The 14,797-nt window shown below is 42.5% G+C and overlaps 1 protein-coding gene across 1 annotated transcript; it reads right to left on the reverse strand.

The window, feature by feature from the left end:
* Positions 1–3,040: 3,040 nt before the first annotated feature.
* SUB1 (SUB1 regulator of transcription) lies at positions 3,041–12,379 on the reverse strand. The gene is made up of 5 exons (XM_035100396.2): positions 12,276–12,379; positions 10,234–10,306; positions 7,896–8,015; positions 4,944–5,052; positions 3,041–3,370 (listed from the first exon to the last, which is right to left on the reverse strand). Exons 2-5 carry the CDS (start codon positions 10,303–10,305, stop codon positions 3,291–3,293), a joined length of 381 nt encoding a protein of 126 aa, XP_034956287.1. The 5' UTR covers position 10,306; positions 12,276–12,379; the 3' UTR covers positions 3,041–3,290.
* Positions 12,380–14,797: the final 2,418 nt, after the last annotated feature.

Raw genomic sequence — 14,797 nt, forward strand, 5'->3', positions numbered from 1 at the left:
TTACACCCCTCTAAAGCCACCTACCGGTACCTCGTTTGAGAAGTGATGAACATAAGACAAGTAACCAAGAACAAAAAAGCACAGAAATGTCACACAGATAAGTCACCTGGAGTCCTCAGTTCAGAGATTATTCCGATGCTGCATGTATCACTGTTGTTACTGTAGGGATATGACAGAAGCTGTACCCAATGAAACTTACTAAAGCTGCAAAAGGAATGCAGGGAAGCACAGCTCCAGAACTTTTTTCAGAATAGGATGCCATTAGCTTGGAGCAGCAGGGTCACCGATAGTCCCTATATCAGGGGTTCCCAAACTAAGGGCCAGGGGCCGGATGCGGCCCAATCGCCTTCTAAATCCGGCCCATGGAATCAGCATGTTTTTACATGAGTAGAATGTGTCCTTTTATTTAAAATGCATCTCTGGGTTATTTGTGGGGCTTAGGAATTCGTTCATATTTTTTTCAAAATATAGTCCGGCCCCCCACAAGGTCTGAGGGACAGTGGACCGGCCCCCGGCTGAAAAAGTTTGCTGACCCTGCCCTATATGGCTGGCTGCTCTGGCAAGCAAATGGAGCAATCATGAGGCTTTCAAGTTTCTTTGCCAGATTAGCAGTCACCAAATGAGGAAAATAATTAGGCTAAACATGTATTTCCTTTCCTTTTTCATTTCTAAAATGTCATGTCCCAGCCCACAGATCTATGAAATTTACCAATTTATAGAGCTAAAGTCCAGGTAGGACCAGTGCTTTTTTTCTAGACAAAGAGGTGCCGATACTCACCATGAGGTTGTTACAGTAAGCGCCACTCTTTTTAAAAATAAAACAAAAAAAGAGGTGCCGGTACTGCGTACCCTTGACTACCCCCTGAAAGAAAGCACTCGGTAAAACTATAAAGCTTGCCAATTCCATAGATCTATGGGCGAAAGCACTGCATTACGCTTAAGATGTTACCTTGGCTCCTATTCAAGTGTCTGGGCCCTGAGTGGAGGGAAGTTAGTGGCAATGTTGCCACCACCAAAGCAGCAACAGAGAGAAAGCATGTGTTGGCAGCCACCAGCGGAGACAGGCCCTGTCCTGGGTTTGGGGGAAAAGGCTGGCGCATGATAAGCAAGTTGGGCACCAGTTGAGCTCGCTGTGAAAGCTGCCATGATGAGCTCCAGCTGTTGGCATATACGAAACTGCAAATCAAAGTTCTGTACTGAAAATCTTAATCTTTATAAATTACACAAACTAAATACATTCTCACAAGTCTCACACAATTGATAGCCCAACTGTGTGTGTAAAGGCTTGCAAGAGAGCTGCACTGAATTTAATAAGATGTGTTTGGTGGCAATCATAGGACTGCTGCCTCAGTGCAGCCTCTGCTATGCATGCCGAAAGATATTGTGCTATATGTGGAATGAAATTTTGCCCATGAAACCTTGGATCAATTTTGTCAGTTTAGCCCCGTTGTCAAAGACTTCAGGAATTTCCCACTCTAAAGCCTCCTTTCAAACCCTTAATAAATAGAAACATTTAAATATGCACATGTGAGCTTTGTGACTGAGCGATATGGTAAAATTGCAGGGCTGCCCCCCTCCCTAAAAATAAATAAATAAATGCCATCCAGTTGTGTTTGTGGAAGACCTTACCACTATCTAGCTTCTCCCCAAGTGTGGCACTTTATTCTCTCCTAAAGGAGCGATCTACCACAGAAAATGAATGTATTAAAAGAAAAAAACTGGGGCAGGTTAGCTATATTGGGACAGGTTAGCTCTTTCTGTTGATCTCAGCCAGACATCCCCAAACTTGGCCCTCCAGATGTTTTGGGACTACAACTCCCATCATCCCTAGCTAACAGGACCAGTGTTCAGGGATGATGGGAATTGTAGTCCCAAAACATCTGGAGGGCCAAGTTTGGGGATGCCTGCCCTAGGGCATGACAGAATGCCAGGAACTGGTTTTTCCTGTATAGAACAGTATTCAGCTCATCAACATGTTTTTAAAAGTCTTGTCAAAGGTGACCATACGGTGTGCTGCTCATCTCGCTTGAGGCCAAAGGAGCTGGCGTTTGTCCACAGACAGCTTTCCGGGTCATGTGGCCAGCATGACTAAACTGCTTCTGGCGCAACGGAACACCGTGATGGAAACCAGAGCAACGCACGGAAATGCCATTTACCTTCCTGCTGCAGCGGTACCTATTTATGTATTTGCACTGGCGTGCTTTTGAACTGCTAGGTTGACAGGAGCTGGGACAGTGACAGGTGCTCACCCTGTTGTGCAGATTCAAACCGCCAACCATCTGATCGGCAAGCCCAAGACTTCGCGGTTTAGATCACAGTGCCACCCATGGTACTACTGATAATTGCCTGATATTTTTTTCGAATGATTGACTAAGACTTTGGAACTGTTTTGCCCCCAAATGACTACTAGACACTCTGTTTTGGCAACTGAAGCCTTGGTTTCAGGAGCCATTTAGCACCTAGCTTTTATATCTTGAGTTTCTAACACTGCAGCCACATACTAATGGCACAGAAGAAAATATAGCATTTCTGTGTTAATACAGAATCACAAAATTGTAGAGTTGGAAGGTACCCTGAGGGTCATCTAGTTCAACCCCCAGCAATGCAGAAAGCTTAACTAAAGCATCCATGATAAAGGGCCATCTAGCCATTGCTTAAACTAGTCCTCTCCACAGGGAGCGCATGGAAAAACAAACGAAGTTAAATTCTGCATTGCCTCATGTTAAAATAAATACAAACTGACAGTTTTACCATGGCCACAAAAGATAGGGTACACCACTGCTACAGAGAAACTAAAGAACAAGTGTGAATAGCCAGACCACTGCAAAAGAAAACTGATTTCTGGAAACATGGGCCGAATTCCTAAAATACACTAGAAGTATTTTGAAGATTGTATCTTCAAAGCAACACAGTAGATTAAATTAACTTGGAAAGTAAACTCAAAAAAGTTTAAGCCTACAGTGGGTTACTTTTGTTTCTTGTTAAGGAATCGCCCTCATGTTAGAATATTTCAGACAAGAAGGCCACTGACAACTGGAACTTACGAGTATTAAGTGAATGTGTTTTATTTTACATCATGATGAGAGAACATAACACCTGTTTAATAAAAGTATACACATTTGTAACTTCACCCAGAATACACTTTTAATGCACATTAAAAAAGCGCTCCTTACAAATTGTTTTGCAATCCAAATATACAATAGCTTGGAAAACAAATAGTTTAGAAAATGAATGCCAATGTAAAAAGACTACTTAAACCTATAACAGTAGAGTTTCTGCATGGCTCATCTTTACAGTTTTCTTACTGCTTCATCAATATCAGTAATCTGTTCCTTCAACTGGCTCCACTGTTCTGGATTTAGAGAGATACCTAAAGTAAACCAAAACAAATCCTTGGAGGTTATTATAGATTCACACTTATGCTATAAACACACACAACTGCACAATTCACAATGCAGAGATGCTTCAAGAGAACCTCAACTTTTGTATTTAAAAAATGCAGATTTGAGGACAAGAAACTTGAAAGGTAGGATCTCAGAAAAGTTGGGGGGTCAGGGGCAATCAGTGCCTCTATGATCCAAGCCAAAATTTATGCAGTACAAAGTAGATAATCCCTCTTCAGGAATTCTACCAAGCCAAGTATTTACTCAAGACCAGAGAAACAAGTTACCTGGAAGTCACACTTGACATGGCTCACTTATAACATTATACACAGCGAGCTTGTTGTAGTTAAGACTTCAAACACTCATCAAAATGTTACTTGCAGTTTCTCAGCCCAGTTTAAGAGTGCCTAGATATTAAAAGCCACAGAATACATACCTAAGCCTCAAAGGCCTTAAAAGCTGGAGGGGTTCTGACATGCTGATTCAGCACACAAGTACTGTACCATCCAAACAACAGACTGAAAGATTAGTAGGACCAGCACTGACAGCACAATCCAAACAAATGGCTGTAGTTATTCAAGGAACTTTGTCTCCTTTTGACCTACTTGTTTCCTGCTTTTTGAATGGAAACCGTATGTGTGCAAACAGTATGACCAGGAAGGGCATACAGGACAGACTACGCAAGTCAGCCTACCCATTTATTTGCATTCTATGATCAGAATCATGTATTTCTTTTTGTATTTTAGTAGGCCTAGCTAGAGCACAGATCAGCTGAACGTATTGCACAGACAGTTTAAAGATCTACAAGACTGCATTATGTTCTTTCCTGTTCTTTCCTGCCTCACCTGCTCAGGCCTAGCATCACCTAGGATTTCTGTCAACAGGATCAAAACAAAACAAAACAAAACTGAATGCAGCTCAAAATTCACTTTGAGAACTTCGAGTTATATGCAATGCCAAACCTCAATGGGTGGGGATGGAAGGGAATGTGTGCAAAATGAGAGGCAGGTGGTGATCTTAGTTAGATTCCTAAACTAATAATCTAACAAACCTGAATGAACTGCTGGGGCCAGAGAAACAGCAACCTCCAAATACATCTATGTCCAACCTGTCTATATCTACTTTGAGGGTAGGCAAACCAAGAGCAGGAAAACAAAGGAATGTTTAGTTGTGTTCAGATTGGCCACTTCACACAAACTAGTTAAATGTAGTGTGACTGAATGTGAAAAAGGACAGAATCTGTATGCCTTTAGTAGCTGTGTAGAACAGGGAATTTTGGTAGATGTGTCTTGCTATGTCATGTCTGGTATATCTAAGTAGTATTGATAATGTGGAAGAATGGACTGTACCTCCCAATCCTTTATTATTCTGTTGGGAGCCGCCCAGGGTGGCTGGGGAAACCCAACCAGATGGACAGGGTATAAATAATATTATTAATAATATTAATATTACACCTAGTTACCCTGACTTAGATGTTTAGGTATGAGGCCCAAGAACCCATTATAGTGCATAACCTATTATCAAAAACTGCAGTCACCATGCAGACAACATAATAATTACCTTTTCTGCCAGGTTTCATTTCACCTTCTTGATCCATCCAGTATTCTCTAATATCAATTAGGACTTTACCTTTAAAATCACGAACACTGACATATCTCATTTTACCAATCTGCCAACAAATTAGAGAACTAAATCATTATTTCACCAAACACATGTGATACAGCTCTTCAAGCACTATTAAGGTCTTGTGAATGATACAAAGTAAGACTAGATTTTATTTTATAGTTTATGGGATCAAGTGTTTCTTCTCATTGAAATCTCTTACAACTAACAAACAATGATAGCTCGAAGAGACAGGAGAAGCCAAATCTTCCTGCAGAAGTTACCGGTATTTCTAAACCAAACTGATTTATTTCCTTTTTCTCAGAAGCGTGCTTTTTTATAGAAATATTGTCAAGGAATATAAAAAAACCCCAAGAGGAATCTACTCAGTCACCTTCAGCCCTTGACTAATGAGGACAGAATCATCATCCTAGCCTTGGGCTTTCAGAAATATGAATTCACATTCAAATTCAGAAGTAGGGTAGATACAGTGGTACCTCGACTTACGAAGACGATCCGTTCCGCGGCCGTCTTCATAAGTCGAAGTCTTCGGTAGTCGAAGCGCCCGTTCTGCGCATGCGTGAAGCGCGATCTTGCGCTTCTGCGCATGCGCCGACCGTGCGGACTGCTTCTGCACAGGCACATCAAAAAGACTTCTGGGGTTGTTGACTTCGGAAGTCGAAACCTTCGTAAGTCGAGTCGTTCGGATGTCGAGGTATGACTGTACGCACGAGTTCAGTAAATTCTGGTCTTCAAACTCATGCATATAGACTGAGATTATGATTAGCATCTGAAAGTAACCTTAAATGAAAGGCAACCAAGTTGATTTCCATTTCACCAAGAACAGCAAGGTATGAAAAAAGGAAAAACATATACATTACATTATTAGAATGTGCTCTTGTAAACAAAGTACAGTTGTACTTCCTTTTGCGTCCGGGATCCGTTCTGGAGCCCCGGACGCTCGACGAAATCCTAGCTGCACATGCACGATTTAGTGCTTCTGTGTGTGCGACAAACCCGGAAGTAACCCGTTCCGGTACTTCCAGGTTTGCCGTGGACGTTCGACGAAATGGACCCTAAATGAGGCGGACTCAAAACGAGGTACGACTGTACAATGAAAATGTGCTAGGCTCCAACTAGAGGCCCATATTTAGTTTAGGGGACCAAACCCATACGCAAGCAATTTCAAGATTAGTGTTCAGGTTGCACCATCAAGAGAAAAAAACATTCTGGAAGCATTAAAGCAGGAAACTGCAGTCTGCAGGATGCTAGTTAGAAAAATTGATAGCAGCTGATACTCTCAGAAGCCTAGCTCAAAAAGAATTACAGTGAACCATATTTAAAAAAATATGGTGGATAATGATGCAACAGTTTTGGTCAAGGATATTACACTAAGTGCACCGAGATGCAAAAGCACCTTTTTATAATTCTAAAATTACTAAACTGTCTGAAGACCCCCCAAAATGCCACACATATTTGCAGGATTGAATAGCTTCTGTATCTGTTGTACAGTGGTACCTCGGGTTACAGACGCTTCGGGTTACAGACTCCCCTAACCCAAAAATAGTACCTCGGGTTAAGAACTTTGCTCAGGATGAGAACAGAAATCGTGTGGCGGTGGCGCGGAAGCAGCAGGAGGCCCCATTAGCTAAAGTGGTACCTCAGGTTAAGAAGTTTCAGGTTAAGAACGGACCTCCAGAACGAAATAAGTTCTTAACCCGAGGTACCACTGTATTTCAAAGAATTACAAAAATCTCTACCACTGAAGATGTCAAGAACATCTTGGATGTGCCTTGGCTATCAATAGTATAATCTTAGTATAATTTTGCAATGTGAGGAGTAACATCTGAAATGTTTTTAAATGTTGACTCCTATGTGATTAAGAGTTGCTTAAGAGTTTCAACATACCCAACTGTAAGTTCCACTAGCTCAGGCCTCCTCACTTGTTATAATCTTCCCTTTTCTGCATGCAGCAACATCCCAATCCCATGCAAATGGCTCATGACCACAGGACTTTGAAACACACAGTTCCTGCCCATAGGCAAAATTTCCTACACCTAGCCCACTACCTCCACTTCTCTAACCGCCCCCCCCCCCCCAGTCTCTGCTCCCTATTTGCCATTTTCACCAGCACCTCCAGACACTTCAATTACTTTCCACTCTCAGAGTAAACAGGAGAACCAATGGGGAAAAAACTCCATGCAAAATGTTATTACCGTATAACAGTAATTTGCTTAAGGTCACCCAACAAGTTGCTAGTTGTACTGTAATATGAAGCAAAAAGTTCCTAGCTCATGCTCTTAACCATGATACTGCTTACCAGTTAGCTGTCCACAGTAGTAAAAGAATGGATAATTAAATTGTTAATTACAAAATCAAGCTTTCTAAACTGCTTATCTTTAATTAAGAACACCACAGATAGGAAAATACTGTTGCTTGGAGAAGTTCAGCTTCCTTCCTGAACTTCCTTCCTACCCACTACTTACTGATCCTAAACAAAATCAATTTTACTTCTCCAGCTCTCCTACTTCACACTACTCCCTTTGTGTTACTTGCGTTAACTAGTAATGGGGAAACTGTTTCTGCAAGAACATAAAGCTTCTGAGTCCATATAGCTTTTCTTTGGATGAAGGTCAGTATACAAATATAATAAACAAACAAACAAACAAACATAGCAGTTTAGGAAAGCTGCAACTAAATCTGTTTGCCAGTGCTTGTGTTCTAGATGCTTGTAAATGCGTTTAGCTCACTGTCGTATTAAGGATTCCAATCTTGCAAAGTTATGAAAACAGAACACTAGCTTTATTTATTTTCCTGATGACGACAGGTCTTCCACTTTGTAAAATTCAAGTACAACCCACAACACAAGAACTGGGGATCCCACCAACTACTCAAAGAGCCATCAGTTACCTGAAACATATTCTCATCTCTGTTGCTACTTTGCTTGGAGGAGGCAGCACCTTTGGAGCTTTCACCAGTCTTCTGTTTCTTCACGGGCTTTTCAGGCACTGCTTGTTTTTTCCTTTTCACCTTGACATTTAAAAAATCAAAGTGGATTAAGAACCTACTGGAGAAGCAGTAGTTTCAAGTTTACACCAATATGTCTCTCCTCCCTCCCTCACAACAACGTAGGAAGAGTGTTCAAATGTACAGTATATTCCTGCGTATAAGACTACTTTTTAACCCAGGAAAATATTCTCAAAAGTCGGGGGTCGTCTTATACGCCGGGTCGTATCTCTTATACGTCGCGTATATCCCAAACTCTATATTTTAACTGGAAAAGTTGGGGGTCGTCTTATGCGCCCAGTCGTCTTATACGCCAGAATATACGGTACTCAATATTTGATCAGAGAAAGCCCCAGAAAACCATTTAACAAAAAAGTACCCATGTTCACAGGGAAGGCACAATACATACAAGGAACAATTTTAGTAAGTAAAAGCTACATTTTTCTCATTGTGGAAAACTAAACCTTTTTCTATCAAGGTTCGATGCAGGCCTTAAAAGGTAAAAGAAGCCTTATTTACATCACTGCATACTTAAAATATAACATTAAAGTTGCGTGTCCAGAAGGCCTGATAAAATCAATGTGAAACTGCAGCAAACTCTCAGAACAGTCATGAATGGGGTCAACTGCCTTTGCTTTGTATTGAGGAACTTCCTCAGTTTGTTTACTCCAGTATTTCACTCTAGATACGGTAACTTGGGCTTTCCATTGCCACCAGAATTCCCTTAATGTTCGGCAAACTGTGTTGGTAAATAATAGGCACTTCCCCTCAATAGAAGTGTTGGTTGTACCAGCAGCTAGGATATCAACATACAAATGAAAATGTAAACTCCCTTAAGATTAACTGGATCAAAGAGATGCAAAATAATGTTGCAAAATAATGTATGCAACTTTCTACAACATAATGTATAAAAGACTGGGGGCTGGCAATACCAGACTTAACAGCACTTGAAACCACAGCTCAAAAATGTTGCCCTTTCTGTCTGATCTTCTGTGAGAAAGGCCAAACCAAGATCCCAATTCATTTGTGCTCAAAGGCTCCCCAAACTATTTTGACCCCGACCTGATCTATGCTGCCAATCCTGAATACCTAAAGGCCCCCCAAAAGGGCCACTAACCAAAGAATGTTAGTTACAGGTACATAGGGAATTGCTTAAAAATATTTAGATGAAAAGCCAAATTCATCTATTTGCAAAATTTTGTGGCCTGGGGCGGAGCCAGGGGCTTTGAATGCATAGCCTGGTGCCTTACATTCTACTAGTTCAACAAAAACACCGTTGTGAAATTCTCCAAGTACAGCCAAGTAGCTCAGAGAATAATCAGGCCATGGGCGTGATGGAATCCTGCTCAGAGATGACATTTCAGGACCAAGCTAGATATTGCTCATTTGAACATTTTATTAAGCACATTAAGGTTAACAGTTTGCTGTTCAGAACATTTATCTGCAAGCTAGAGGGATCCATCATTTCCAAGATTTTGTGGTAAACACTTCTATACGTTATGCTTCTGTATGCCCCCTCACGGCAAGTGGGTAAAGCACCAGAGATTGGTAAATATGTGGATGGTAAAGTTAAATGTGGTAAAATGTGAAGTAACTATATGTCAACATTGTGAGAAACTGCAACTGGACTAGTACTTAACCCCTAAGTACCAAAAAAAATTCCCTCAGAGATTCATCCCCCCACTTTACTGACTACGCTTGCTAAAAAAAAGCATTCAGCTACAAGAGAGCTCTGCAATCTTCTACATGCCTAACTAGGTCCTAAATACCAGTATAAGTGGAACTTGAAAAAGAAATGTGCCCAGAATTGTGGGTATACTTGAAATGAAAGGTATAAAAGGGTCATTGCCTTATAATAGGTTGATGTATTTAAAAAATACAAACAGAACAAAAAATAAAAAATGAACAAGTTCTGATCCAAATATTCTATAACTTAAAAATGAAATAAAAAAATCTTCAGTAGCACAAGTATGCCCCCAAAAGACTGACTCAATTAAAGAGAAGTGCATTTTAATTATCTTTTTAAGAACAAGGGAAGTAGATTGGATAATTGGCTCCCCTGAAGATCTATTTATTTTATACCGTTATGGCTTTTTAGGCATACATGCAAGTCTCAGTCATTTATGCACTTATTTGTATTAGTGGAAAGCATAAACTCCAAAATTAGTTTCTGGGTGGCTTATGCCACTATCTTATTCTTGCTCAATATTGTGTGTATAGAGAGAAAGGGAGAGAGAATCACCTTTTTGTCAACTTCACTGTCCGAATCACTGGCAGATGAGCTTGAAGACACAAGTTCTTTTGATTTCGGCATTCTAGGAAGGAAAAAAATGTATTTTTTTAAAAGCTTCCTACACTAAGTGATTGTTACTATTTCACATCCCCTCACATCAAGCAATCTCCTCCATCATTGTCATTTCACGCACAACTGCTTGGAAGTTCCACAGAAATAAAATGGGCTTCAAAGTAATATTTAAGATTTGGGATACAAGCCACATATTGGCATTGGGCTTACCATTAGGGGAAAGTGGCAGTAGGGATACATAAGTGACTATGGAGAGAAACACAAAATGCTTGGTTGTAAGGTAGCTTTGATTTTAAATAGGGTTATCTGATGTACTATTTGCTTATGAGACAGTGAATGAGACCCATATAGGATGTTACTCTTATCTTAAATCAATACTACTAACACATTACAATCCTATCCAACTGTTGTTTGAAGCATTGTTACAGTCTGATAGAGCTGAAATTATTCTGTTAGAGCAAAGGCAGAGAGCATGGAGGAACAGTAGGGATCCAGATGTTTTAGACTACAATTCCCATCTTCCCCAACCACTGGTCCTGTTAGCTAGGAATCATGGGATTTGTAGGCCAAAACATCTGGAGGGCCGCAGTTTGGGGTTGCCTGCTGTAGCACATGCCTCTGAATCCAGAAAGACGAGGTGTAACACAGGCGTGGTACTTACACATTCTGTCATCATGTGGGTGGACCTCAGATGTTCCCACAAAGAAACTGAGGAGGCCACAAATATGGGGATTTTTATTTTCTCCAGGAAGATTGAAGTAGTCAGGGAGGAGTTGCAGTTGGCCCATGGGTAGTGGTGCAACATAGGTGTGCAGATTTCTTTAGGGCTGTGCTATCCCAGACATTGGTGGTAACACTATGCTCTGCATTTTCCCCCTCCCAAGAATACTAGTTGCTTTTTTCAGTCTTGACCCTCTTCTGAGTTTGCCATGTGTCCACTATTTGAGCGGACAGTCCGCTTTTTTCACATTATGTTCACTATTTTTTTTCACAAAATAGTGGACATTTTTTATTCAAAAGCTTTATGATGAAATGGTACGTAATCTAAAGCTGTACAGTCTAAGAAAATAAGGTTCACAGGAAAAAGCAAATGGCGGGTCACTCAAAATGCAGAGAGCATGTTACTGTTGGGGCCACGGTATCCTAGAAGGCGCCATGGTTTTGTTCTGGGGGGGGGTCCTTCATTTGAGCCAATGGAGAGAGAAAGTGCAGCACGAGGTCCCATGGGGAGGAAATGCGGGAGGAGAGCAGGTTGCCAGAAAATCGGAGAACCGTTTGGTCGCAAGGGAACCCGAGGGTCATCTAGTCCAACCCCCTGCAATGCAGTAACCCATTTGCCCAGCGTGAGGCTCGAACCCACGGCCGTATCGTGCTCTGCCGACCGAGGACCCGTAACCAGCCAAGATGAAGACGGGGAGAAAGACCGACGAGACCACGAAGACACGACAGGATGGAGGACCAGAGACGGCGCCTTTAAGACAGCCGTGTAAATGAAGTTGGGGGGGAGGGGAACTTGGGCCAACACAGTGAGGTGGGAATCCCCCCCAGGCCAAGTAGAGATGGGGGGCGGTTCCCAGCCGCCATTTTCTCCCTCCCTCGGATGCTTTCTCTGCCCCCTCCCTTCCCCAACATGGCAGCCTCTGGGCTGCTGCTGCGCCGCCGCCTCCTCCCTTATGTTTTCCCCCACCCCTTTAGAATTAGGGAATGCCGAGTCCGAACACGACCCGCACCGATAGGGAGCCGTTATTTGCCCCATTGCTCCCTCGCTTCTTTGGGGAAAGCGTCGCCGCCGCCGCTCATTTCAGGGACTCGGGTCCCGAGGAGCCCAACATGGCGGCTCCAACCGCCGCGCCGCGCGCGCAGGCGACAGCGAGGGCCGAGAGTTCCATTCGAACGTGACCCCCGCCCCCCCGCAGAAAGAGCCACGAGAGGAGGGATGGGGAGCGCGCGAGGGTAGTAACGGAAAAAGCAGCACTCACGTTCTACTCAGCGCCCGCTGCTCTAAATTGCCTTCCTCTCGGCTTGCCTTTTTTATCCCCGCCCCACGCCGCTGCAAAAGCGGAAGTGACGTGAGCTCCGTCGAGCCGCCCACTCCAAAAAACCGCGTGAAGACGCACACACACCGGCGTGAAGTTAGCTCGCTGCGCGCGGCGAGGAGCACGGACGGTGAGAAGCGTGTTAATGACTCGTGGAACGTAGAAATGCGTGCAGCATAAGCCACCTTAATTAAAAAAAAATCAAAGATTTCTTTTATTTAATCCATTTTAAAAACCCTCAAAAAATAACACGATAAAACTGAGAAAAAATTACAGCACGTGATTTATAACATAAAACGGTTAAAACATAAAAACTGGTTTAGATAGCCTCAACTTTATAAGCTTCTGGGTAGGCTTGCCTAAAATGTTTCCAGCAGGCGTAGAAAGGAGTATAGCGCCGGCTTGATCATAATACAATACCGTAGACAGGGAAGTGCAGGTGCTGCTACATTGAAAGTTATTACAAATGTGGAGTGGGTATTACCGGGTATGTGGCACCTGTATGTTCAAAGCGTGTGACTTGTATTCCATGGAAGTTCATCATCATCATTCTATATTTAAAGTAAGAACAGCTAAAAACATGGGAATGCAACCATTAAAAAACTAGTTGAACATTGTTATAATTAAAACTGTGTTTTTTAAAAAATCTATTAATAGTTCCTGCTATAAAAAGTTGTTCGTCTTTTGAGGTGCTGCAATAGGCAAGCAGAGCTGCCACTCTGGAACAGAATATGAATGCCCCTCCCTTGCTCCAGCCCCAGGTTGAGAGAAAATAAATAAATACAGTAGAGGAGCCTTCAGGCTGTATTAGTCAGTGTTTTGTTTTCTAGAAAAAGAGATGCCAGTACTCAGTAAGTGCCACACCTTTTAACAAGAAAAAGAGGTGCTGGTACTGCATACCATTGAGTACCCCCTGGGGAAAAAACCTCTGGTACAGTATTAGTGTTTCATTTTCTGCAACTTTTAAAATAAAGGTCTGTAGGAGTACCTGAGGAACAGCACACCTGAGGTGTTGACTTCTAGAGAATTGTAAAGCCAACAAAATACAGCTTGTAAAACTTTCAAAAGTTGGGAGAGGAATTGGGTCATTCATTGCCAGCAATGCTATACAGTAGAGAATGTCCCCTAGGTGCCAGTATTGTCAATTTCCACCCTTGATGTGAGTTTGGATTTCCCATCTTAGAAGCAGGGCCATAGAGCTCTCCAGCATTTTGACAAGATGCAATTGCTAGGGAATCATCTTCACAGAAAGTCACATGGAATCCTGTAGGAGAACACTTCAATCTCCCAGGACATTCTATACAAGATCTCAAAGTAGCTGTCTTACAGAAAAAAATACAGAAACAGACTGGAAAGAGAAGTTGCTGAATTGGTGCTCATTACCAAGCTTAAAACCATGGCGAGACCTGGTCTGAATAAGGACATTGGATTCGTATCTCACTATACAGTACATGATAAAGCTTTCTTATGCCATCTCACCCTTGCTTTTTCCTGCAAGACCAATTGAAGTCATTAACAGTCGTCAACAGTCGTATCTGACGAAGTGTGCATGCACACGAAAGCACATACCAAAATAAAAACTTAGTTGGTCTTTAAGGTGCTACTGAAGGAATTTTTTTTATTTTGAGTCATCAACAGGTTTACCACTCTATTAGCCAATCACCCATTCCCACCACCCTTCTAAGTAATACCCCACTCCACCTTCTGACTATACATAAGGGTCTGGTGACTTCTGTTTCAGTGTAACTGAAGAAGTGTGCATGCACACAAAAGCTCATACCAAGAACAAACTTAGTTGGTCTCTAAGGTGCTACTGGAAGGAATTTTTGTTTGTTTGTTTCAACATGGAATTGAGTGGTGTAGTGGTTAAGAGTGGTAGACTCAATCTGGGGAACCGGATTCACATCTCTGCTCCTCCACATGCAGCTGCTGGGTGACCTTGGGCTAGTCACACTTCTCTGAAGTCTCTCAGCCCCACTCACATCACAGAGTGTTTGTTGTGGGAGAGGAAGGGAAAGGAGAATGTTAGCTTTGAGACTCCTTAAAAAGGTAAAGGGGCCCCTGACCATCAGGTCCAGTCGTGTCCAACTCGGGTTGCGGCGCTCATCTCGCTCTATAGGCCAAGGGAGCCAGCGTTTGTCCGCAGACAGCTTCCGGGTCATGTGGCCAGCATGACAAAGCTGCTTCTGGTGAACCAGAGCAGCACACGGAAACGCCGTTTACCTTCCCGCCGGAGCGGTCCCTATTTATCTACTTGCACTTTGATGTGCTTTCGAACTGCTAGGTGGGCAGGAGCTGGGACCGAACAACAGGAGCTCACCTCGTTGCAGGGATTCGAACCGCCGACCTTTTGATCAGCAAGCCCTAGACTCTGTGGTTTAACCCACAGCGCCACCTGGGTTGTTGAGACTCCTTAGGGTAGTGATAAAGCGGGATATCAAATCCAAACTCTTCTTATAGCTGCC

The sequence above is a fragment of the Zootoca vivipara genome, chromosome 11, assembly GCF_963506605.1.
Source record: "Zootoca vivipara chromosome 11, rZooViv1.1, whole genome shotgun sequence".
NCBI lineage: Eukaryota > Metazoa > Chordata > Lepidosauria > Squamata > Lacertidae > Zootoca > Zootoca vivipara.

Bases quoted from the DNA above. Each gene is read 5' to 3' on its own strand.
- SUB1 (XM_035100396.2), bottom strand. From the start codon at position 10,305: ATGCCGAAATCAAAAGAACTTGTGTCTTCAAGCTCATCTGCCAGTGAT. The intron at 8,016-10,233 runs GTGATTCTCTCT...TTAAATGTCAAG, and splicing joins ACAGTGAAGTTGACAAAAAG to GTGAAAAGGAAAAAACAAGC. The intron at 5,053-7,895 runs GTAACTGATGGC...ATTTGTTGGCAG, and splicing joins GAGATGAGAATATGTTTCAG to ATTGGTAAAATGAGATATGT.